We start from the raw sequence: 26,617 nt of genomic DNA on the forward strand, positions 1-26,617 counted from the left end.
AAGTGAGTGCCTTTTTTATTTAGCTGCCCCATGTTTCTGACATTACAAGTTAGCTCTCATCTTTCCATCACCACCAGGTAGCCCAGCAGACTTTTGCCAGTTGAATGTTGAGGATGAAATCCTTACTCTCAATGGCACAAAGGTTTCAGGTATGGACCAGAGTCAGTGGGAAGCAGCCATCAGCAGCTCAGTAGAAACTGGAAACCTTGTCATGGATGTCAGGCGATACGGCAAGAAGGGTGAGCTTTTACTTGGGGTGACTTCTGCGTGACCTGAAAGGTGTCTGTTCTTTGCCTGCGAACTTGTTGGGATGGATGAGTTCTTTATTTCTGCAGCCTTCTGCAGCAACAGCTTTTTCCTGGGAGCACCTGCTTATTGTAAATACAGTTCCTGCTGCTGCTAATTTTGGGTTGATGTTTTTTGCATGTGTTAAAGCAGTGTAAATCTGCATTAGCAAGTCTACTTTACTAAAACGGGAGATAACTTTTTTCAAGGAGAAATATATCCATGTAGGTTTCTTGTTCCCGCAGCCTTCAGAAATACTGATTTTCCTGGCCTTGTCAGAGAGATGCAGAAAGAATCCAGCACTTTTATTATTACCGGTAGTTCTGTGGTTCCATTTCCTGAAAGGGCATCCATGTGATCTACTCCCCACACCAAACCCTTGCAATTAGGTCCTTTCTCTGTCCAGATATTCTAGCACTGGAGTGTATACCTGTATTTGAAGAATAAAAGTTAGTAAACTTGCTATTGTTCATTGTGCTTGCCTTTGACTAATGCTTGCTTTTTTGGGGAAGGCGGTCTGTACATAAAAAAAGCCCTAACCAATTTTCACACATACAAATTCCAATTCACTTTCTACTTCATCTGTCCTCCTATCTTTTTTGTCCGTGTTTTGGTTTTGATGTATTTCCATTAAGTCCTTTTCTTTATGCTTTGACAACTTCCCTGTCTACTTTTCAATTTTTTGATCTCCACATGCCAATCAGACTGGGGCAAAGACCAGCCTTCCCTGCCATATGCAAGGCACAAAATCCTCAATCTCACCAGTATGGCTACCAACATTATAGGTACACCTGAGAACAAATGGATTGATGCGACGTCTGTGGACAGCACTTCAGCCAAAAGTCAAAGCACGTCAGCACAAAAGGACTTGCACAACAATTTTCAAAACGATGTAAGTATGCCTATGTTTGCATTTGGGAAGAGGTTCTGCACTTCTTCTCTCAGCCACATTAAACTGTGCCTAGAAAGTACTCACTTAATGAAAGTTAAATGTCTCCAAGGTTCGGTTAATGAAGAAATGTTGTCTTGGCCTGTTGGCCAGAAGTCCAGGTCCTATTGCTGGCTAGGTGGTGATGTAGGCCAGCAACTTTTTATGCCGGGACATGTGAAAGTGATGCAGCCAGATATTTCTGCTGCATGTTCTGGCAACATAAGTCAGTCGTTCTATTGCGCTATGAGAGAAGTGCTATTATACTGCAGGAGACATTACTGAAGTTTCCTATGAACCCAAAGTAAATACCCATACAGGTGTCTGGTTACAGCTGTCATGTTATTTCCTCTGTTCTGGCCTCACCTTCTTCCCATCCAAGTAGGTATCTCCCCCCTGCTGCATCTCTTGCACTGCACTGGGATAAATAATTTTATTTATACATAAACCTTCACAGAACATATATATATATATATCCCACCAAAAAAACCATTCAGAGTTGAACCACAAATTTAGCTCTTAATTTCCTGGTTGTCCATTCATTCATTGGATCACTCGGCTGCTCCCAGTGCAACAGCAAAGCAAATTACTAGCCAGTTACTTGCAACAAAGCAAATAAATAAGCATGCCAGTTACATGTTCAGTATTAAATCAGAAAACTTAACTTAGCTGCCAGAAGTCTGAGAAACATTTGCATAACCCTTTCCTTCTTGAAGATGGAGGAACAAGTTCCACGAAATCCCTTCTCTTGATTTTCTAAGCATTGGAAGCCCATAATGCCACATGAACTGATTGCTAGAATTTTTAGATTTTAAATCCAGTAATAGATTATTAGATGAATGGCTGTGTGATAGTACCATCATGTGTATTGCTGTGTCACCTTGGGTACAATGGGGTTTCATACAGAGCATCAGACCAGTATAGAAAATACTATGCTAGATCTCTCCTTGCTATTCCCCCCTACATCTTTCCACTGAAATTCAGGAGAACATGTTCACTCTATATCAGGCTTCCTCATCCTCGGCCCTCCAGATGTTTTGAGACTACAATTCCCAGCATCCCTGACCACTGGTCCTGCTAGCTAGGGATCATGGGAGTTGTAGGCCAAAAACATCCGGAGGGCCGAGGTTGAGGAAGCCTGCTCTACATCATTTATTAAATATGCATAAAAGTAAAGTTCATTGGGGGATGCGGGTGGCGTTGTGGTCTAAACCACAGAGCCTAGGGCTTGCCAATCAGAAGGTTGGCGGTTCAAATCCCCATGACGGGGTGAGCTCCCATTGCTCGGTCCCAGCTCCTGCCCACCTAGCAGTTCGAAAGCATGTCAAAGTGCAAGTAGATGTGGTTACAGGTAGGTAGCCGTGTTGGTCTGGATCGAAGTAAAATAAAAAAAATTCCTTCAGTAGCACCTTAAAGACCAACTAAGTTTTTATTTTGGTATGAGCTTTCGTGTGCATGCACACTTCTTCAGATGCAAGTAGATAAATAGGTACTGCTCCAGTGGTAAGGTAAACGGTGTTTCCGTGCGCTGCTTTGGTTCACCAGAAGCGGCTTTGTCATGCTGGCCACATGACCCAGAAGCTGTCTGCAGACAAACGCCGGCTCCCTTGGCCTATAGAGCGAGATGAGCGTGCAACCCCAGAGTCGTCCACGACTGGACCTAACGGTCAGGGGTACCTTTACCTTCACCTTTAAAGTTCTTTAGGGTTGTATGGCTTACCAGATGTGTCAAAAGCGGTTGTAGTTAAAAGGGTTTTTTTTGCGGGGGCAGGGGATGAAGGTAAGAGTCATGGAATTATTTCAGTATGTCAATTTTTCTGGTTTCAGGATTCAGAAACAAAGGTGAATGGAATGCAAGGAGATGCAAATTCCAATGAGAAAAAAGGTAAAACCATCAGAGCTTTCCAGTTGCTAGCTGTAGGCAGTGGTTGGGATTGAAGGGAAAAATATATACCTAGTGGATATGGTGTACTTGGGAGTTGTGTACAGTTGAAATATGAGAACTTCCAATTTTCTTAGGTGGCTCATAAATATAATTGCATGCAGAAGACCAATTGGGTTCTCTTCCGGAAGCGTTGTGCATATATAAAGAACTGCTAACAAGATGGCAGCTAGTTCCTTTATTACTGCATGACTGACAATATGCGTGTGTGTAGTAAGAATGAAAGAAGGGGGGGGGGGAGGCAGAAAGAATTTTAACTCAAAACAGTACTGGCGTTGTGGTCCTAGCAAGTTCATGGGATTACTTGCCTTTCACTGTCACGTCCGTCCGAGCTTCGGGGTGTGTGTGCGCGCGCGTGCATATGTGCTTGGAGGGAGATACTCTATAAAATGCTTTTTTGAAAGAAAAAAGAAAAGTCTATTCAATGTGTAGAAAATAGTACGGTGCAAATTTATGTGTGCCCAGTAAGACTTTGAGTTAGTGTATGTTTTTTGAAGGTTCAGACTTTTGAGGAAGGCAAAGGAAGAGAAAACCTATCCTGTAATATAAAACTAGAATGCATTTCAGCCGTAGAGCTTAGTTTCCCTTGCAGTTTCCATTTATTTCAGTGGTGTGTTGATGGCAACAGCTTTGTCTGCCTATGCCAGCCTTTCTCAAACTTGGATCCCCAGGTATTGTTGGACTACAAATCCCATCATCCTCATTGGTCCTGGTAGCTAAGGATGATGGGCATTGTGGTCCAGCAATATCTGGGAGCCCAAGTTTCTCAAGTCTGGCCTATACTCATGCAGTTAGATTAAGAATGCATTTCTATAATTCCGGCCTGCAGCACATAGAAATTGAAGTGAACCCTCCACTGGACACCGCAGTTGCTGATCTAAGGACAACTGATACTTGTCATGAGCTCAGTGCACTTATCTAAGATTTGTTTTGTTTGATAGTTATATTTAGGCTGATGTGAGTTTTCTAAAAAGGCAAGCAGAATAGAAGTAGCATGTACAAAATGATAAATAACTAAAGTATTGAAAGAAATGTTTGTCTGAGCAAGAAGGCCATCCAGACCCTACGGGACAACGTTTAATGTATTACTAAATGTTTTATCTCACCCTTCATCCAAGGAGTTCAAGGCACTGATATGGAAGTATATTACAGCACCCCTGTAAGGTTGTTCAGGCCAAGAGATAATGACTTATCCCAGGCCACCCAGTGAAACGAACAGAGATCAATGTCCAGGTTTTCTGGTTGTTCGTTTCCCAGCAATCTCGTTTACTACCCTAGCTCTGCCTCTGCTGAAATTTTGAACACTGAAAGATGATGTATAGAGTAGGAGCACTGTACTTTGGCAAACACATTCCTGTGACATAGGCTACTGTGCTGGCAAGATGTTTGTTTCAATGCAGCTTAGGTTGGATGCTCTGAATAGTGTTTATCCATTGGACAGATATTAAATAAAGCCAAACCACACCACACTGACTTGTTTTGTATCTTCATATTTTTTCCAAATAGACACAGAACCCATTTCTTTGAAAAACTTAAAAAGGCGATCACAGTTTTTTGAACAAGGTAAAAACAAACAAACCCCAAAGCTAACATTTCATGTACTTTCATGAAATTGTTCCCCAATGTACATTCTTCTTAACAAGTCTCTGGTGTTGGGTTCTAAGTTTCTTCAGTCACTGATTGTTGCCGTCATGCCAAACTAGCTTAATCTGTTTCCATTCTTTCCTTAGGGTCATCAGGTTTTTCTTACAATTCATGGGTCTACCTTTGTGGTAATGGGCTTTGTGTGTTCCTCTGTTCCTCAAACCTTTTACACTTCTGATATTTGTTCAAATGATCTTCTCACTGGGAAGCAGTGTGAAATACAGAAACCTTTGTTCGGATTTGCAGCTTTTCTACCAAATGCCATTACGCTGAGCAAAGCAGCAGACATGCTACAATAAATTCCCAACCCGAGAAATGCAGTCAAATTTAAATGTATTCATAATACGATTTAGATTTATTAAAAATTGGCAGATTAGTATGCAGTAGCTAATTTAAAAAATTCCTGTTCCATAACCATGAGCAAATCCTAGGGTTCCAAAATACTTTGAAAAGGGGTTTTAAGAATCAAAACAACAGTGTCTCGGCTGTGAATGGTTTGTCACAATTCTCTAAGGCTGCTCCTAGTGTGCTTTGCATGTTGCATCTCACCTCCTTCATTTTTTCACTTCAGTAATTTGCTTCTACCTGTTTCAGTATTTTTGTGCACATGGAATGTTTTGAAGTGATTAAGGCACTTCACATTTATCATAACATTAAGTATCACCAAAGGTCTGTTTTCCCTTGAATATATACGTCCCTTTGATAAGTACAAAATATTAAAAAGCTTCTCTTTGATTCTGTTAGGATGGTTTGTCCTAGTGATATACTGCTGAGTGAATTACAGTACCTCCTGTGCTTAGGGGGTTAGAGCAGGTACCTGCAATGTCTCAGCATAGCTGTCAAGCATCCTTTATTATGATGGCATATTCCTCTCTAAGTTCTTTTCAAAGCCAGCGGAGGGGAGAGGGGGAGGCCTTGGCCTGCTTGTACATTTCAATCCCTCAGCTTCTTGGCTGTGCAGGTAGGGCTTTTCCAAACATGGAATGTGCTTCACAATAAAAACTGCTGGACAGGTATGGAACGTGGTCTTATTATCTTCACTGGTTTCCTTAGAATTTTCCACTTTGTCTTTTTATTGCATGTTTGTCATCTGATGTGAGAGTCCGCTCATCTTCTGTCAGGGTGGAGCTGTTGCAAAGAGACTTTGTTGTCACTAATAAGGAAAAATACGTATCTTCCCTCGTTTACAAATACTGCTGAGAGTGCTCATGTGTTGCAGATGGAAAAAGATTGTTAAACTTTTCCTATACAATAGACCAGAAGAGATAACAACCTCTACGCAATTATTTGCAGTCTGCTGTGTATATATAAAGAAGTATTAAAGTTTTTTATATATATATATAATTGCTAGTGTTGCAATTCTCTGAAAGTTGTGCAGTTTCTCAGCATACAGTCCCAATGCAGGAGCACTTAACCAATCCTACTGATTTTGTATTTGACCTCTGTTGTGCGTGTTTTTATTATTTCTGTATACGCTGCCCTAAGAGCATTATGCTGAGTGATTAATATATCTAGTAAAATTTTTTTTGAAAAAATCTATCATACAAAGCAAAAAGCACAACCTGACCCATCTGTTGTATGTGGTTGGGTTTGGCATTGCAAAAATGGGTGTTAAGGAGAATCACATAGAAGTTAAAATGTGGTTGGAATGAAAGTGAATTATACGCCAATGTAATGTCTTTGGTAAGCAAGATAAAAATGTATGTGCAGCTGTTTCTTTAAAAACAACAACAAAGGGAGCCATCCTATTGATGGCCTAAACCTTCAGAAAAGTACATGAGTAGTGCCACTTTCAAATATGTTGTTTAATTGAATACTGCGTTAGTAGAAGTGGGTCCCCCCCCAGTGCATTCTTTGCTTTGTGATGAGCTTTTGCTTAATTCTAAATTGAAAAGTGGCTTTTTGGTTCTAGCCAGGTTTTTAAAAGAAGATTCTTTAGCGAACTTTGTGGTATTGTAAAAAAATTCCTTCAGTAGCACCTTTTTAACCTTTTTAACCTTTTTTAACCTTTTAAACCTTTTTTACAGCTATCTATGCTGTGTCTACAAATTTGTATTTATCCATTACGCTGATATTTCCTATTTCCATTGGGCACTGTTAAAGTGGGGGGGGGGAGCCATTGAGTGATGAATCTTGCATCTTTGCATTGAGTGATGAATCTTGCATCTTGCACAGAACTATGTGCTGTGTTCATGCAGCCTGTTTCTCTACTGTGCTTTCTGCCAGTGCTACTCATCTTTTGAGGCAGGGAATAGGATGTGTCCATCTTTTTCTGGTGCACTCCTCGTTTCTGGTTGTATGGGTTATTGGGGAGAGGAGGAAAGAGGGAGGTCTTTTCCAACCCAGTTCACTGAATTTGATGTGTGATATATTAATCCCAAGATCTATTTTTGTGTGTTTTTGTTTTGCTGTTCCTCATATCATTCTAAGACTATCCACGTTTCAGTGCATTCTGGGAAATCCTTACTCCCTAATTGTCTTACAGCTGCTATCTTTTCCTGCTTATTGTGGTCAGAAGCCTATGGTGGATTACGATCTGAAAAAAATGTGGGAGTATAACATTACTGTTAAAATGCTGCTTTGGCAAGCATTATGAAACCCTGGAGAAAGTCTGGGGAAAATACAGACTTCTCTCAATTTTCTCTTGATGTGGTGACGCACGTATTCATCCTTAAGATTACCATCATTTTGTGTGTTTTTCCATGTAGAGCAGCTGTTTCTCCCTTGCTTGTCCAACTGATGAAAAACTGTAAAATCATACAATTCTAATAGGTGTTTGCTCATCTGAAAGTCCTTGACCTGATAAGGGAATGGGGCCCAACAGATTAAATAGCGCCTTCCAATAGCTTACAACTTTAAATGGTATCTTCCAGGTCATACTAACAAAGTTTCTTTTTCTTTCTTTTTAAAATTATTGTCTTCTCACTGCCAGGAGGCCCAGAGCCTGCCATTCCTGATGTGAGTATTGCTGCTTAAGTTATAGTAAATAGTATTTAACTAATGAGATAATAATATAACATTAAAAAATACGTACATTCCCACAGATAAAGCAGTAAAGATGTTATTATGAGATAGAATAGAATAATGCATAACTTGGGGGAAATATACAGTCACACATTATCATGAAAATTATTATTTTAAAAACTGATGAACAAGAACTATGGGTGGTATTCAACTAATATTTGCTCACAGTAGACCTGTTAAAATTAATGGATCTAGCTTAGTCATGTTAATTATTGTAGTGGATTACCACCCCGTGACTGTAAATCTACCTGCTTGAAACCGAAAGAAAGGTTCTTCATAAGATAGCTTTATTTGGTGAATAAGGAATGTAACCAGATGTTTGGAACAAAAAGTACTCTCAATATAACATTGCCTCTAGAGGTAAAAAGGTAAAGGAACCTTGGATGGTTAAATTCATTAAAAGGCGACTATGGGGTGCGGCGCTCATTTCGCTTCTGGCTGAGGGAGCCGGCGTTTGGCGCTGTGGTCTAAACCACTGAGCCTCTTGGGCTTGCCAATCGTAGGGTTGGCAGTTGGAATCCGTGCAGCAGGATGAGCTCCCGTTGCTCTGTCCCAGCTTCTGCCAACCTAGCAGTTTGTTGCCTCTAATACGCAAACCTGGGATGGGTACTGTCCATGGAAGCGGGAAGGAACAGAGCTGAAGCCTCCTTTTCCTTGGGCACTTTCCAAGACTGGCCAAGTTGGGTGGGTGTGATAGCTTGCAGAGCAAAAGTGTGCAGGGTTAAGCATTTTCCTTATCTGCCCTCTCTGCCAAACTTAAGACAAATTCAAGATTGGGAATCCATGTTCACTGCCAAATATTATCTATTTCTGGTTTAAGACTGACATTGTAAATTTGTGTGTGTGTGTGTGTGTGTTCAAAGCAAAACAAAACATTCTGCTCTAGCTGATTTTATGTTTCTGTGTTTCAGCTCTCAGTTCCACCCATCAGTGCTTCTAGCCGCTGGGCCTGGGATCAAGAGGAAGAAAGAAAAAGACAAGAGAAATGGCAAGCAGAACAGGATCGCTTACTTCAGGTGTGGACTTAATAATGCAATGTCCATCACTACAAAGTTGGCTCTGGATTTGGCCAGCCAGACTGACCTCCAAAATAAGCCTATTCTGAAATTTATGCTGCCAATAGAAATGGTCTATAGTGATTTAAGGTTAACTTAGTGAGGCTAGGTTTTGGAGAGTATATAACTGCTATTTTAAAGCAATTAAAGATGGAAATCCCCACCATTAATACTAAACATAGTATTAATATGTGGTTTATAATTGCTTTGTATAGATACTTAGAATAAAATCTTATTTTGCTAATGGGTTTTCTTTCCAAATAAGCACCTTTGGGTTTATCCTATTTTGATATCTTGTCATCTGTTTTAGAGTGAAAGGCTTCTGGGGCAAACCATGTGCCATCTTAATATGTTATTATGCATCCTGAATGCTGCTGATCTGAAAACCAGTTGTGTGTTTATTACTGCCCAACCTCCCTATGTTCTATTTGCATCGCATAAATCTCTGAGATGCTTTAGACAAAACCAGATCCTGCTTTGAGATTAAATGTTAAAAGTCTGATGACTTATTTTTGCTCCCTAAACAGAAGTTAAGGTTAACCCATTCCTTTCTAGGAAGAGTGGGTTGCTTCTTATAGGAAGAAGTAAAATAAAAGGTAAATGAGAAAGTACCTAGGTAACAATTAATGTACAGTGGTACCTCACAGTTTACAAACACAATTGGTTCCGGAAGGCTGTACTTAACCTGAAGCGTACTTAACCTGAAGCGAACTTTCCCATTGAAAGTAATGGAAAGTGGATTAATCTGTTCCAGACGGGTCCGCAGAGTACTCAACCTGAAGTGTACTTAACGCGAGGTATGAGTGTAATTGGTTCAGGAAGTCTGTACTTAACCTGAAGCGTACTTAACCTGAAGCGAACTTTCCCATTGAAAGTAATGGAAAGTGGATTAATCCGTTCCAGACAGGTCCTCGGAGTACTTAAACTGAAAATACTCAAACTGAGGCATACTTAAACCAAGGTATGACTGTATTTGTACAGGGTTAGAATCAATTACAAATTTGTATTATGCTTCCGCACCACCATGCCTTTACACATCTTCAAAAGTGCTATATATATATATATATATATATATATATATATATATATATATAGTACCTTCCTTTGCCATTGATTTGCCAGAACTAGCTTTCATAAGAGTACTGAGATTTTGACATTATTGAGAGGGCACTATTTGAAATGAAACTGATATTTATAATGTAAAAGAGTGTGTTCATGGCTTGCCCAACTATGGATTTATCTTACTTTGTACAGTACAGTGAACACAACACATTTCTATGCAGTTTACATTGCCAGAAAATATACTTTCAGCTAATTATGCCATGAAATTAATATAATTTTTTATTTTTTAAAAAAAAAACTAGGAGAAATACAGGCGTGAACAAGAGAGACTGAAGGAAGAATGGCTGAAAGCTCAGAAAGAGGCTGAAAAGGAGAACTCCAAATACTTAAATGAGGTGAGCTCTATAACTTATTGTGCATTACCCTCTCTTGGAACTTCCATGGAACAAAATTTACAACTTGCTTTCTCCCTGGTTAGTAAGCAAATGCACCAGAATCAGGAAATGCAGGCAACTATATTCCACTAGAAGAAAATCTAAACAGGAACAGGATGATAATAATACAGTGGTGCCTCGCCAGACGAAATTAATTCGTTCCACGGGTCTTTTCTTATAGCAAAAAAATTCGTCTAGCGAATCCCATAGGAATGCATTGAATTTTTTTTTATTTTATTTTTTTGCCCATAGGAACACATTAATTGAATTTCAATGCATTCCTATGGGAAACAGCGATTCGCTAGACGAATTTTTCGTAAAACGCATTGGTCTAGCGAGGCAAGCTCCGCTCGAAAAAACCTTTCGTTAAGCGGAAATTTAGTTAAGCAGGGCATTCGTTAAGCGAGGCACTACTGTAGATTCATCGGGACAAACAAACAAATCACAAATCCATGAATAGCATGAGATTCTAGCAGTAATGATAAATCATCTTAAAATGTGCATTAAAAAACATTAAAAGTCAAAATAGATGCTAACAGTTCCATTTAGATAGGTTTCCTCAACCTGGTGCCCTTGAGATGTTGTTGAACTACAACTGCCATCAACCATGGCCATTAGCCATGTTGAAGCCCAAATCCATCTGGAAGGCACTACTTTGGGGGAAGCTGTACTAAGAGATCCAAGCAGAATTTATTACTACAAAACACAGATTGCGTAGTAGTTGGTGGCTTAATTTGGGTCTTTGTGTCACCGCTTACCTTCACCAGCTGTTGCCGATCTGTTTCCTTAAGCCAGTTTCAATTAAAAATCTTGAGAAGGAAGTCCGGGTAAGACTTCTCTTTGACAATGGATGCATTGTCAGTTTGGATACAATGTGGATGGATGGATGGATGGATGAAAGACTGTTGCTTTCACCTTTATTCATTTCAACTTCGCTTGTACCAAGGTCCTATGCAAACTCTCTTCTTTTATGAATAGCAGCAACTGGCAGGTTGCATACAAACTACCATCGATCTTTTAGTTGTTTCTGTCCATGACCTTGGAGATTGCTGGAAGACTTCAAGAAAAGTTTAGATAGCTTTAGCCCTGCACTGAGGGCTCTACAGTGCAGGTCAAGCGGACTAATCTACAAGTGTTCAGTCGCCAGAGCTTAAGCAGGTATAGTGTTCAGTTCCCAGATCCATAAAATGCAAAGATCATATTTAATCATGTAAACATACAGTGTGACAGACTTAAATGGTTGATAATGGACCACTTAACTGCAATCATCCCTAAGCGGTGTACAAGAAATACAATACAGAAAGCTAAAAATTTGTTAAAACTTAAAAATAATTGCCTGCTTTAAGTTAAAGCAAACGAGTAAAATAAAATGTAAGTAGAAGTACTAAATGTGCTAAATATGGCAAAACCCACTAATTTTAAAAGTTAAGAGGCAAGGGCAAGTGCTAATAATATTCAGTGGTTCCATTTCCTAAAACTCTGTGCCATTCTGTCGGTTTCATTTTTATAAGCCTTGCACTCTCTTCTAGGAGGAGACTGTATTAAAGCCAAATACTGTGTCTGTAACTGCACAAGAACCTCCTGTTTCCATGTGGAGGGCAAATGGAGATCACAAGGCTGACTATTCCGATGCTGGTAGACGATGGGAAGAAGAACGACAACAGGAGAAGAAGGAAGAGGATAGGAAACATCTTGAGGAGGCCCAGAGACTGGAAGCAGCAACAGAACAAGAGAGGAAGCGCCAAGAACTAGAACGTGAGAAGGAAAGAAATGTGTGCTATGCAGAGGAGCCGAGGTATCAGGAGGCAGCAGAACAGAAATTGCTGGTTGAACAAGTCAAGGAAACTTCGATACAGAGGCCCCAGTATCAAAGGTGTGCATTCAGTTTTTTGCTATAGTGACCTACAGAAGGCATAAGCATAAGCTCAAAAATGTATGACTAAAATACTTTATATTCATGAGAATTTATTATATTGATGCACAAGTACTTATGGGTGCAAAAAGCAATTGAGTCACCCAATAAGCTTGTTTTGAAACAATGTCAGTTTCAAATTGTTAACTGGACTATTTATGTTGAGGTTTTTGGTAGGACTTTGGTAAAAGCTCTGTTTCCCGTGGCTGCAAGTATCCCTAGATGCAAATACGCACTTGCAGCAGCAACCAAGTCCTAATGGACATCCAGCATAAGCATTCTTCATTTATCCTCATCCCAGCTTAGTAAATCAATAATAGGGTCTTCCAGGAGGGCTGACACCAAGTGCTACAACGGGCAATAACCCCATATATGAATCGGTTAGGATCTCCGTGGACTTTTGAGGACTCTAGAGCCAATCCTAACTTGATATGTTAGGATGCAGGAATCAGAAATCTGGTGCCCAGACCCCTCATTTAGGTTTCTGCCCCATCACTAAACCATAATAGATATAACACTTTCCCTCTCCTTGACGCTACACTGACTGATTTGCAGAAGAACTGCTTTGGTTAAGCTTTGCATTCATGGGCTCCAGCCACTGCATCATCAGGTATGCTGCCAGCAAAAGCCTGAGCCAAGAAAACATGTAGCAGCTACTGCAGCAAAATTTACCAAGGAAAGCTGAATTAAGTATTTGCCATCAGTTGTGCCTCCCTCATTCTTAAACCACCTGATTGTTGTGCGATTTACAGTTAACAAGGCCTGCTGCATGCCTGTTGCAAACAGAAGCATAGATAACCAACGTGGTTTAAGAGCATAGATGCTAACAGCGGCGTTACTTTTGCATGTTTGTTTAGGTCAAGGAAGGCTTATATGTGGCCCTCTAGCTCCCATCACCCCTGATTATTGGCCATGCTGGGCAAGGCTGGTGAGCGTTGGAGGGCAACAGTTTTGCCACCACTGCTTTAGTTTGCTGTGTGTACTTACAGCACTTATAATGGATGCCCACCATAACTGCCAGATTTTGCAGATCTACCTGTTGAGAACTGCACACGCTGGAAGTATTTAAACCATTTAGTATTTAAAAGGCAGGAATCCTTTTGGGGGGAAGAAGGCAAGGGCCACATTACTCTAGTGTAACACTTTTGGAAACTGCTTTGCATAAGTGGCTGTGGCCAGGCAGCAGACAATCACACACCTTTAACTTACACCCATCCCTTTCTCTCCCCTCCCTCCGGTTTCCTCTCTTTCTGCACTGAGACTTTCTGCACTGCACTCCCATGTCTTAGTGCACAGAGGCAACAATGCAAACTGCTTTTTTAAAAGTTCCTGTTGCTTCCTCTCTGTGCACTAAGGGTAGCCCATTTCTGAGCACACCAAAAGGAATCCAGGAGAAGTTTCCATCCAGGCACACTGAAAGCTCCCTGAATAATCAGCTATCTCTGCCCGCTGAGAAATGGGAGCAGGTCCTTGCTTTCTCATTGCTCAGCTGGAGAAAGTAAGTTTGCAGAGAGGGGAAGGTTTTAATTTCTCTTCCTCCCTCCACAGACTTCCCTTGCCCATGTGCTTCTCAGTCACACCATCGCTGTGTCTTCCCCATGTGTGTGTCCAAACCTTTAAAAATGAATTTGAGTGCATAAGAACCTCAGATCTTGCATTGCAAAAGTGAAATATACTGTATATATTTTATTTTGCAAACTGTAAATGCTCAGAACTTGGCACTGAGCATTTCTAAGACAAGTCATGCTGCTATTGTAAATTATAAAACAAAGAACAGGTCTAACTTCCTAATCTGCCATCCCTTCTCCTACAGCTTCCTGTTTTCTTGGATGCAAATCTAGATTTGCAAGAATTTCTTGTTCAATATGTGGGAGGCTATTGTTCATGGTTTTGTATCTTCCTGCAGTACCAGCCAAATGAGTATCTCTTCCTGTATAATCTATTCATTCTAATGTGTGTTTACTTTAGGCATTTTGAAACACCAAGAACTTCTGATGAACAAACAGGCTACTTCAGTACTAACAGGTAAAACTATGCTGGTTTTCCTGTCCTGCAGTTTTATGCTTGTCTGGGGTTCTTTTCCAAGTGTGCCTCTGAAATGCTGGAATCCTGGTACAGCTTAGGGAAATACAGCATTAGTTCGTGGAAGTATGATGGGATAAAGTGTCATTTCAGCTGCATTGCCTTAGATCCCGGGTAGTAAATGAGGTTGTTGGAACTTCAGTTCCTGCATCTGTGGCTAATGGTCAGAGGGTGATGAGTCTGATAAGAGAGATCTGGGCAGCACCTCGTTGAGTTACCCCTGCCTTAGATCATACCACAATAAAACAAAGCCACCACAGCTGCAGAATTTTTGGGCGTTTTTTTGGAAGAGATATTTGGTTTTTTAGAAGAGATAAAAGCATATACTAATAGTATTTTTGGAAGTCTTTCAGATATGATGTAATGTAGTAAAGTCAGATGTTAAAGTATAATTCTGTGATTCACAACAGCCTCTGCACCATGTTTATCAGTATACGTTTCAACGTAGAGGAAAATTTAGATGTGACTGGCTTAGTGAGGCACCAGATAATTTCAGCTGTTATTTTTTTTATTATCTCCAACCATTATTGACCGTGATTACATCATACTTTGTTATAGGCTGTTCACCCACATGGTTGTATAATCTAAAATATGAAAAGCAAAGAGTGGGCGTAGAAGTGAGCAAAGATATCAACAGTGACAGGGTTTGTTTGAGCTTCTGTAGTCACATAGTACATTAAGGGGGGGATATGTTCAGTGTTCCTGATTTATTTTTGATTATTACATCTTCCATTCATATCCATATGTCCGAGGCATTTTTCCATTAGTGCCTAGTTATCTCCATTGTCCTTATGTAGTGAACATCGAAACAGCAGTTATTTCCCACCTTGTAAGATTGCTCCTCTCCAAATTAAAATCACAGTGAACTGGCTCCATATGTTGCAGTCTATAATCCTCCAAATCTTCCTGGGACTATTGTTCACTTTATCCATATGCATTTGCTTGACTCGATTTCCTGACTGTTTTAAGAGAGCAATCCTAGTTGGGGCAGTGGATTGTCTACTACAGGCACGTCCAACAGGTAGATCGTGATCTACCAGTAGATCACTGGACATCTGTGGTAGATCACTGGTAGATCAGTGGCTCCCCCCAAAGAAGCTGAACAACTTTGGCTCCCCTAAAAAGAGCTCAACATTTTGGCCCTTCCCTCCTCCCTAAAAGAAGCTCAACAAGTTTGACCTGAACACCCAAGAAACGGGCTTCCCTCTTCCCTAAAAAAGTTCAACAACTTTGACCTGAACCCCCCAAAAGGGGGTAGTTCACTGCTAGTCTTTAACTCTGTGAGTAGACTGCAGTCTCTTGGGAGTTGGCCACCCCTGGTCTACTACATTTACACTTCTGCTGCTTGCAGGGAAGTTTGGGGCAGTTGATTCTTCTCTTTTGCAGCACCAGCTTTTAGACTGGGCCAGTAGTGGGGCTCAAATTGGACCCCTCACCAAGAAATGAGTTGGCTTTTGTTCCCTCAGATCTGTCGCTTGCTCCACCCCACCCCTAAAATGCCCCATTTGGGGCCATTATGTCAGCTGCCCCCAGCCGGCATATCAACTGTGATAACATGTGGGCTTCCCCTGCCAACCCAAAACTGGTTGAGGGACACCTCAACCACATCTTAATCCCCACCTGCAGTGCAGATTAGGGGTCTGGACTATTATCGGGATGGTTCTCTATACCGACATATAATTTGCAAATGCTGCACAGGATTAAATCTCTCTATATAATAAAATCATAAGGCTGTTGTCACATGAGCAGCATGGCGAAAGGAACAACTAGGACAGGCTGTGGTAGAACCCTGGCAACCGTCCTCTGCTACACCACTGCTGCCATTTCAGCCTCAGTGGTGCTCTGGTCTGAGAAGGGAAGCAGCAGAAGAGCAGTTGATGGGGAGCTGGCCTAGCCTGGCTCTTCCTTTGCAGCTTGTGTGGCCCATGGTTTGGTTGAGCTGTAAAGTGAGGAATGTAAAGGGAGAGAGGAGGCCAGGTTAGCCACATGTAAAGGAAGAATGAGGAGGTTGGTGAGGGGATCTGTTGGGATGGTGAGGTGGGTAAAGCTAGTAATATGTAACTTCTTAATTGTTTTAGAAGTATATCCAGATCAACTCCAGATCTAGATGATCATCATGCAAATAGAAATGGTGAGTGGTGTGTGCGTATTTTTGTTTTTTCTTAAAAAACAACAACAACAAATCATAGGGATGGACGAAGCCTGCTGCTCAGAAACGATATGAGATACCGGATTATTTTGTCATTGGTTGTCTGGTAAGACTGAATTATTGCAGAACTTAGGCCCAAACCTTAAGCCTTGTCTATAGGTACAGGTAGGTACATATCTGATCTGGGTAAGAATGTCGGGACATGTTGCGCATTATTGAACACTAGATCCTAGGGAGATGCAACCATCTGGATGACTCAAAGCTCACTTTAACACCAGTATTTTTCTCCACTGGAGCAGAGATTTGCCTTTGTAAAAAATAGGCAGAATGCTTCACCTTTCTATCAGTATTCTGTCACGAATCATGACTCATACTACAATGCATTTGGGTATCGTGCCTCATAAGAGATGTTACTGACTTTGCTTTTTGTCTCCCCTCCACCCCTTTAGTGCACTTGTGTGATTTGTGTGTCTTTGCTTCTTTATTTTTCAAATTAGGCATGAAGAGCAAACTTTCCGAGCAGCCCTCAAATGCTGGTGACTCACAGAAGAGATCTCAGAAAGAGCATGGCTTGTCCCCAGCTGAGCTGGAAAGACAGCAGATCCTTCAGGAAATGAGAAAGAAGACGTCCCTACACACAGACAACAGCTGGATCAGACAACGCAGTTCCAGTATGCACAAAGAGCCTGTTAGTCTAATTGGCACTAAAATGAGGAGGTAATATTGATTCACTGTGTGTTGCCTATTGCTGACTGTATGATGCTCATGCCATTCTGGAACTGTGATTGATTTACAAAGCAGTCAGGAAAATTATTTATTTTAATTTGAGATGGATCAAATTTTCATTTTTCCCCATGAAAATTTGTATTTTCCCTTTGGATAGTGAGATTACTGGTTGTAGTGCACAGTTTTTGAAGCTGATTTATCATTTAAGCAGTATGTGTTATGATCCATGTACCTGTTTGAGCGGCATTAGCAAAATTTGTTGATGAAATAATTTTTCATGGATTCCCCAATGTGCGTGTGGGTATTCACCCTGGCTGAGATTGAAAGAGCTATTCTTGCTGCACTCAAGAGCCTTGAGTCTGCTTTTGTTTTGCTGGAACAGCAGGCCCACAGGCTATCTCCCAAACTGATTTTGAAGCTCCTCTCAATTTTGGAAGAGTTTCCTTGAAGCTTGAGAAACTGCTGCTTCTGAAACATGAATCCATTGCCACCTTGGCATGGTCCTTTAGACTGCCTGTGTATTCATTTAGAAAACAACTTGCTTCACAGTTGGGAGTTCAGAGTTTGTCACTTTGTGAACCTATTATAGAGATTGGCTTTGAATCTGAACATCTGGGACCGTTGTATTTGTCTCTATGTATATGTCCAAAGTTCTCTAAGCTAGTGGCCATCAAGGCATCTCTATGATAGATGGTCATCCACACTCTGCTTGAAATGAAGGAGAGTCCATCACATTCTGAAGAGTTCATTCCACTGTCCAACAGATCTTAGCATCAGAAAGTTCTTCCTGGTGCTTAGTCAGAATCTCCTTTCTTGTAACTTGAACCCATTGGTTTGGGTCCTAGCTTCCGGAGCAGGAGTAAGCAAGCTCGCTCCATCTTCCATGTGGCAGAGCTTTAGATATTTGAAGATGGCTATTATACCTTCCTCTGTCTCCTCTTATCCAAACTAAGCACACACAGCTGCTTCAAATGTTCATCATAAGACTTGGTTTCCAGACCCTTGCTCATCTTGGTTGGCCTCCTTTGCACACATTCCAGCTAGTCAATATCATTCTTAAATTGTGGCGACCAGAACTGGACACGGTACTTCAGGTGTGCTCTGACCAAGGTACCATTTTGATACCAATGAAAATGCAAACCTATGGACACACTATGTTCATGCTCAACCTTCACCTTCTTGCTACAATGGCAGCCATATAATCTTCTTCTTTTTTAACGCACAGAGGTGAGAGTTTGGATAACCTTGATTCTTCAAGAACAAATTCCCGGAGGCCTCATTCTTGGATGGGCCAGTCTGGATCTTCACTGTCTTTATCATCTAGTCAAGATTATAGTCACCATGTGCCTCCTGTAGTGTCCACTTCAAATCGTGCCTACATGCGCATACCCTCTTCCAGCCTGCCATCTCCTTTGGCCAGTTCCATGAAAACTTCATCCTTGCCTCATGTTCTTCCATCTGCGCCATCTCCTGTTCCCCGTTCTCAGTCACCAACTTCTGCTTCCCAGTCTGGAACTCAGCAACGCAGCAGGTATGGGGTTTCGTCTGCTTAAAACTTTTATGTATAACTTAACGTTACTGAGTTTTCATAAAGGGTGATGTAGAGAACAATGAACTCCTTCCATCCGTGCAGACAGTAATTTAAATGGCACCATTTATTTTTAAGCTGTAAGCTCTGGAGACCCACACAGAGCTACAGAATGTGTTTTGCATTACATAATTAGAGGGACATACAAATTATTTTGTCAGCTCTGCCTCTTTTGCTGTTTTATTCTTAAAGTGATTTATGCCTCAAAGTGTACATTTATAAAATCAAGCCATACACACATATATTCTGTAAGCCAGTGGCTCAGGCATTGGGTATATATCCATTTCAACCTCCTTCTGGAAGGCTAAAATTTTGAACAGGGTCATGCCAAGGATTGTGGCTCCCCCAACATGTGCTTCCACTGAACCCAATTCTCTCTGACCCCTTCCTCAAAATTGATATCTATGGGTTCCAAATCAGTTGTACATGGTAACTAATGTTATAACATTCCATTTTACAATGTGTATTTAATGGAACATGAATGCACACATTTAAGCACCCTCATACCATGTTCACCCCTCCTTGTTTCAGGGTTGTTGAATATCGTACTTTTCCGTGCATAAGACTAGGTTTTTTTCTTTAAAAATTACACTAAAAAGTGGGGGGTCGTCTTATATATGGAGCCATCTCCCCCCCCCCCATTTTCTTAAATTTGAGTCCTCCCAAATATAATACATGGGGGTGTCTTATACACGAAAAAATACGGTACTTTGTATGGTTTTTTTCTGTTAGAAATGTACATTAAGAGCATGTTTATATTATGTAAATAATATTATACTTGTCTTCTTGCAACTTTTTAATACTGGTTTTTAACCTCTCTGGTTTGAGAGCAGACCATGGCTACATCAGTTTTGATGACACGGTAAAATCATGCTTATTGATGACAAAGCAAGGAATGGAATAAGCATTTGCGAGCTCATCAGGAAGTTTCCAGTCCCCCAACTATTAGTGAGCAGCAATACAATATCTGAACTAGACTGTAGTGTTATCTTCAAATTTTATATGGCAGGACTTCAAAGGGGTTTCTGTTGTATATCCCAGCCTAGTGCTGTGTTGCCTAAAAAGATACAGCTGTTGGGATTTGGATTGGAGCACTTTTTGAAATGTATTCACAATCATTTCCCACAGATAAAGAATGAAAGAGGAATCTAAATCATATGTGTATGCTAAATTTAGAAATGTTTTGAACCTTGTAATTTATGTTAAAAATTTATGATGGCACTATATTGCATGAGAGACTGTTGGAGGTACTCATTTAATCATTGAAATGGTAACTTCTTTTCCCGATTTAAAAATTTCTGTTCTAGGATAGTAACTTGCAGATTTCTTCTAGCAGTCCTGGGTTTTGATTCATTACTCATGCTGCTGTAGCACTTTCTTTTCAATAATATGTCTCTAATTTCCTAAAATCTGCCTCTCAGCCACTTTCTTGTTCTGTATCTAGGTCGGTCAGTGGAAAGCGAGTGTGCTCATACTGTAGAAACGTTCTGGGCAAAGGAGCCGCCATGATCATCGAATCTCTTGGTCTTTGCTATCATTTACATTGTTTTAAGGTGAGAGGTGGGCAAAACGCCAGGGAGATGGAGGAACCTTACACTGCAGGCTAGCATGGCAACGTAGAAGACAATGAATTAGGGGCTCTGCTAATCAACCTTGCGCTACATGCATAACTCAGCCTGGCCAATATCTCTGCTTGCTCACCTGCTTCAAATTAAAATAATCAGGTTCTTGATTTGATTGAGGATTTTGAAATATGTTCAATCAGTGGTTTCATGCAACCTTGCACACATCTGAATTAGCATTCTACATTTGAAATTACATCCTTTAATCACGTAAGGTGGTTTCGTTCAATCTTCAAATCTTCATCTGTTTGCACTTGCACAATGAGGATAGTTAATGTATGGAAGGAAATAGTCCCTCTGCCGCCGCCATCACACACTTCTGGCTTCAATAGGAACCTTCCTGTGCTTCAATAGGAACCTTCCTGTGCTTATGATGGCACTTAGGAGCTCCTTCTGGTGAGGTTGGAGAGGCCTGCTTGTTTAGGGTCTTCAGGAAGTTGATGGAGAATTCTAGTGAGCCTTTGGAATTGAATGGGTTTTATGGCAGTTTCATCTGAAAATATGACTGCTTTAAAATTGATGAACAACTTGTACTGAAGTTATATATTACAAGCCACCCTGAGCATTTCTTAGAAGCTGTGTGTGACTTTTAAAAATAAAGTAAGATACACTTTAAAGAAGCATTCTCACACAAAATTAGTAGCACGGATGTCATTGTAAACATGAAGTCTGATCAGACTTTAAGAAAGGAGGTCTAGGGTGGCAGGAATCTGGTTGTGACTCATGCTTTGTGCCAAAATCACTGCTTTTGATTCTTTTGTGCCATGTAAATCATTCTGTTTCAGAAAGCAAGACTCTCGTTTCCTAATCCCTGGCTCATTCCTCTTCTCTGGTTAAAGTGTGCAGCTCTCCACATTGCTTGTTCCTAGCATTAGAACCTCTCCTGCATATTAACACACTCCCGCTCTTGCTCAAGAGGGTGCAGGGTTCAAATCTTGTATTTGAAAAATCATTGCAAAATGTGTTTACTGCTAATTGTTCCTTTTTCTTCACAGTGCAATGCTTGCGAGCGCGACCTTGGGGGCTCTCAGGCCGGAACTGAAGTCCGGATCCGAAACAATGAACTCTTCTGTAATGACTGCTATCTCAGATTTAAGAGTAAGGGGTTCCTTCAACAATGCTAAAGTTTTGATGAGATGCCTACACCAGATGCTCTCAGAATTATAGTTTCCCTCTGTGTATGTGATATAGGGATGGTTTGTGTTGTAGCAGTTGTTTCTACTGGGATTTGGGAGGATTTTCCTCTTGGATCGATGAGGCTATTTTTTTTTCTGATTTGAAATATTTAAAAAGAAAAAATGGCACAATTACCAAAAGTGCAATCCGAGCAATAGGACTAAAAGAAAAGAAACCAGTATGTCTGTCGGATAGCATTTACATTATTTTGTATTTCTCTCTCACTATGTGTCATGATGCATTAAAAGTACTCCACCGACATATTAAATGGATGAGTTGCAATAATTAGGAAGGTGAATGGTTTATAGTGTTTTAGGTATTGCAAGTTATGACAAAGCATAAATTTTATTCTGTTTTGAAGGGGCATCCTCCTCTGGCAGAAGGAGCCTTCCTCTTAGTGGTCACAGCTGGAGGAAGACTTGATCTAAAGAGCTGAGAAAATTAATCTTTCATTGGCTGGGATCCTAAGTGTGCTTTTAAGGAATTCGGCTTCATGAAATCTGTTGGGTGGCCAACTTATTAAATATCTTAGAGATCATGGGCCCTGGTTCGTCTGCTCTCTTAATCTTGTTATACTCAGATTTGGCGTTGGGAAATCTTCGCTGTGCCCCCCACTGCCATCAGAGGCAGAGTTGCTGATCACATGGGGCAGGAACTTCCTAGCTGCAGCATCTGAAATCTGGGAGGCTTGAGCAGCCCTTGCCTTATTTACCTTCAGTGTTTACTGAAGACTGCGTCTTCAGTATTAGTTGCTTGCCTCCCAATTACGGATTCTGTGGGCTGTTGCTGTTGGATTTTGATCCCAGTTCGTTCCATTGTTCTGGTTTTTAATAACTAATTACTAAGGTTTTGTTGCTATTTACTCTGCTGTTCTGATGGGCCTTTTAGATGGTATAATGTGTGTATTGCTGTGTGTGCCATTTTAACAGTTGCTTGACTTACTTTGCAAGGGACGCGGGTGGCGCTGTGGTCTAAACCACAGAGCCTAGGGCTTGCTGATCAGAAGGTCGGCGGTTCAAATTCCCGCGACAGGGTGAACTCCTGCTGCTCTGTCTCAGCTCCTGCCAACCTAGCAGTTCAAAAGCACGTCAAAGTGCAAGTAGATAAATAGGTAGCGCTCCGGCGGGAATGTACGGCGTTTCCGTGCGCTGCTCTGGTTCGCTAGAAGCGGCTTAGTCATACTGGCCACATGACCCGGAAGCTGTCTGCGGACAAACGCTGGCTCCCTCGGCCAGTAAAGCGAGATGAGCACCTCAACCCCAGAGTCATTCGCGACTGGACTTAACGGTCAGGGGTCCCTTTACCCGACTTACTTTTAGGTGGGGATGACATATCTGAAATGTCAGCTCCGCTTTGAACCAACACAACACAATTTTGCTTTATATGAAATCACAGGGCAGTGTTTTTAACTTTACACAAACTCCATTTTAGATGAAGTGGAAGTACTTTTACTAGTGTAGCCTATCTAGGTTTCTTTTGAAGTATGGGGCTTTGAAGAGTTAGTGGCCTATCCATGTATGATATTTGGAGGGTTCCCCAGCAAGAATTCCAGTGTAGGTTGACGTTACCATGTCTCTTCCAGGGACTTTGGGAAGAGAAGAGTGGGCCCCTTAGCAAAGCATCATGAGTTACAGAAGTGTCCTAACGCAGATCTCAGCCTTGTTTGGAAATAGTTCCTCATACAATGACTGCAACATCAGGGGATTAGCTTTCTGTGTAAATGAGCCTTTGCATATCTAATAACACAGACGTAATATTCATATCACCTTGGTGCCACTTGAAATGCAATGCTTTTCAGTGGAGCCAATTCACATCTTTAGATGTTTCATTTTCTTGAAACATCTGAGTAGGAAGGAAACTTGAAAATGCTTTCTTGACTTGACATGTTCTGTCAAGGTAGCTTTTGTGTTCCTATTTGCTCTTTTATATTAATCTGCTTTTTATGTTTATCCACAACCCTGCCTTTTTAGACTCCCTACTGCTCTCAGCTCCTGCTCTTCTCAAAACGCCTATTGGTGGCTCTAAATTCAGGGGTTCAGGACTGCTGTCTGCATCCAGCCCTGTAGTGGGATACTTCCACCCATGTTGCTTGCTTGCTAGCCCACATAAGATTATAGGGACTGGTTGTCTGGCTTTCCATACTGTAAGACTCTTCCAATCTCAGTGGAGGCTGCTTCTGTCACCTTTAAAGTGCCCTGTTGTGCATGGTAGCATTGAACTTGTAGCCAAAATGCAACCAGTGGTTGCATGCCTAAGACTTCAGTTTTTCTAGCCTCTCTTGTTGGTTATGTGAACTTTGGCAAGGGTTGATGTGGAAGGAAGAGCTGAGGAAAACCATTCTTAGTGCAGCCGAACATCATAACCAGTGTAGGTGTTTAAATTTGAGGCCAAATCATATGAGCACATGCCCTTAGACTTTTCATCCTCTTCTATCCTCAGTATATTTTGGGATGCCATTTAAGAACACTCCTGTTGTTGTCGTTGTCATTATTTGAGGCCCTTTAAAGGGCTAGTCATGTTGTATTGGCCTTCGAAGGGCCAAAATAGATCTCACATTATATTAATTGCTTTCATGCACTTTTGTGTCATTTCAATGTGAATAGCTCTGAGCAGCATTGGGAACACAGTGGATGTGGAGGGAGAGGTTAACCCTTTTTCCTGCTGCGATGCTCATGGAAATCCTTCTTCTCTCCTATGTATCAGAAGAGAAATTCTCATTGACGCCTGACCATAACTTTCCACAACTCCAGGCAGCTGCTAACTTGTTGTGGTAGCTTCAAGCTCTCTCCAAGTCTATTCCCCCCCTTTTCTGTTCATTGGTTGGCTCATAAGTAAACTTTTGTTACAAGAGCTCCTTCTGCTGGCCTTGTGGAAATATAATGGCACTTAAGAGTGCTAGTTCAATCAACTTGCTGGGGATCTCATTATGAGAGCTTGAAAATGAAATTCTCAGGGTTCTACCCCCCAAACTATCTTACTTTTCCAGAAACAAAATAAAAAAAAAATCTTTCCAGCAGCACCTTAGAGACCAACTAAGTTTGTCATAGGTATGAGCTTTCGTGTGCATGCATTCTGAGGAAGTGTGCATGCACACGAAAGCTCATACCTATGACAAACTTAGCTGGTCTCTAAGGTGCTGCTGGAAGGAATTTTTTATTTTGTTTTGACTACGTCAGACCAACACGGCTACCTACCTGTTACTTTTCCAGAACAGCTTGGATGTTGTTAGCACAATTAAGCAGAATGCAAGAAATATTTGAGGATTTTAAGAAAAGCAGTTTGCAGTGGAGATGTTTCTGTCTTTCTGAACCCTTGCAATAATCAATCCTTCTCTTTTCTTTTCTTTTAAACAGCTGGACAGCCAACCATTATGTGATAGAAGCCTTATTATGAAACCACTGCTACAGATAGAGGAGGAAGCTGCTGCTGTAGATCTATAAATATATTTTGTGTGTGTGGTTTTTAAAAAATATTTTTGCCTGTCTAGCTCATGTAGAAAATTCATGGTATCTTTTATTATACTTACATTGAGCTATTTATGAGAAGGTAATCACAATAAAACATTTCTGGGTTGAAAAATAAATAAAGCAGAATGCTTTAAGTTCAATGTATAATTTCATCCTTATACATCTACACACACATACAAAAGGGAGAAAAACATTTAATTGGGTAATTTAAAAATGTTGGAGACTTGCGGGGAAATAGCTTTAATTTTCCAATCATCTATGAAGAGGCTTTTTAATGTTCTTAAATGAGCATTACTGAAAAATTAAGTATGTATTCGTAACTGCAGTTTCTACATCTGATGTATATCAAGTTCTGCAGGATATTATGAAATTGCATTCAAAGACATACAGGTGGCTGCTGTCTATATTTGAGTTACTACGCTTAAGTAATATTATCGTTTTTAAAACTAAAATGTAAACTTCAGTCTGTTTTGCCTGGGATTCACTATTTCATTGTGCTTTAATAGTTATAGCCAATTGGGGAAATTATTTGTGAGGCGTTCTTTCTTTTCATGTTTGAGAAATGTAACTCTACTTGCACCTCAAACAAGTTAATAAGACTGAGCATTTCCCCCCCTTCTGTTGACTTATTTTGTATTTGTAAATAAAGTTGCTGATACTGCACTTGAACCGCTTTCATTCTTTATTTTTCTGTCTAGAAGGAAGAAACCCTTCAGGAAAATGCCAGTGAACTCTGATAAAATTCAATTGCGAGTCCAGTTACAGCACCCCTATGCATAGGCAATATCTATGGTGTAAAGCAGGGGTGTCCAACTGGTTGACCGTGATCGACTGGTCGATCGTGGTCATTTGCAGGTTCTTTTTCCTTAGCGGGAAAAAAAAGAGCATTCGGCCCCGCCCCCTCGCCCTGTCCTCCATTCTTGCAAGATCGCTAGAACAGAAGACAGAATTTTCGCTGCGAGGCTGATTGTTTTCTGGGCAATCTCTTTTGTGAGCATCTTTCTCCTTAGGCCCTAAAGAAAGCTCAACATTTTTGTCCTGCCCCTCTAAAAAAAGGTTAATAAGTTCGACTCTCCTCCCTAAAAAATGCTCAGCAACTTTGAGCTGAACACCCTCCCCCCCCCAAAAAAGGGGTAGATCACCGCCAGTTTTTTATTCTATGAGTAGATCGCAGTCTCTTGGGAGTTGGACGTCCCTGGTGTAAAGGACAATGATCTGGGGAAAAAATTGGCCACAGCTTTATTGATTACAGCTGTAGGTGGACTTTGGCTCAGACATTAGGTGTCTATTCATCTCAGCCTCCTGCTGGAGGGCTGAAATTTTGAACAGGGTCATGCCAAGGATTGTGGCCTCCCCAAGATGTGCTTCCCCTGAACCCGATTCTCTCTGCCCCCTTCCTCATCATTAGTTTTTGTGGGTTCCGAATCAGTTTTGCATGGTAACTAATGTTATATCAATAAAAAAAAATTATGAACTTTTGATTGTGATAGGATTCATCTGTTTGGTAAATAACTTATTCCA

At 40.9% G+C, this 26,617-nt stretch overlaps 1 protein-coding gene across 8 annotated transcripts in view; it reads left to right on the top strand.

Moving 5' to 3' along the window:
- LMO7 (LIM domain 7) overlaps positions 1–25,765 on the top strand; it is a 144,048-nt gene extending 118,283 nt beyond the window's left edge. For 6 of the 8 annotated variants that reach the window (XM_035115708.2, XM_060273330.1, XM_035115711.2 and 3 more), the window contains 15 exons: positions 78–239; positions 990–1,177; positions 3,041–3,098; positions 4,662–4,718; positions 7,732–7,757; positions 8,735–8,839; positions 10,243–10,335; positions 11,904–12,247; positions 14,255–14,311; positions 16,447–16,499; positions 17,015–17,234; positions 18,469–18,774; positions 20,276–20,384; positions 21,449–21,551; positions 24,983–25,765. In XM_035115708.2, the coding sequence (XP_034971599.2) occupies positions 78–239; positions 990–1,177; positions 3,041–3,098; positions 4,662–4,718; positions 7,732–7,757; positions 8,735–8,839; positions 10,243–10,335; positions 11,904–12,247; positions 14,255–14,311; positions 16,447–16,499; positions 17,015–17,234; positions 18,469–18,774; positions 20,276–20,384; positions 21,449–21,551; positions 24,983–25,005 (1,904 nt within the window). In that variant the 3' untranslated portion in view covers positions 25,006–25,765. The remainder of the gene's footprint in view (positions 1–77; positions 240–989; positions 1,178–3,040; positions 3,099–4,661; positions 4,719–7,731; positions 7,758–8,734; positions 8,840–10,242; positions 10,336–11,903; positions 12,248–14,254; positions 14,312–16,446; positions 16,500–17,014; positions 17,235–18,468; positions 18,775–20,275; positions 20,385–21,448; positions 21,552–24,982) is intronic. The other 2 variants (XM_035115706.2, XM_035115705.2) reach the window with 2 other exon arrangements.
- The last annotated feature ends 852 nt before the right edge of the window (positions 25,766–26,617 follow it).

The sequence above is a fragment of the Zootoca vivipara genome, chromosome 4 (assembly GCF_963506605.1).
Source record: "Zootoca vivipara chromosome 4, rZooViv1.1, whole genome shotgun sequence".
NCBI lineage: Eukaryota > Metazoa > Chordata > Lepidosauria > Squamata > Lacertidae > Zootoca > Zootoca vivipara.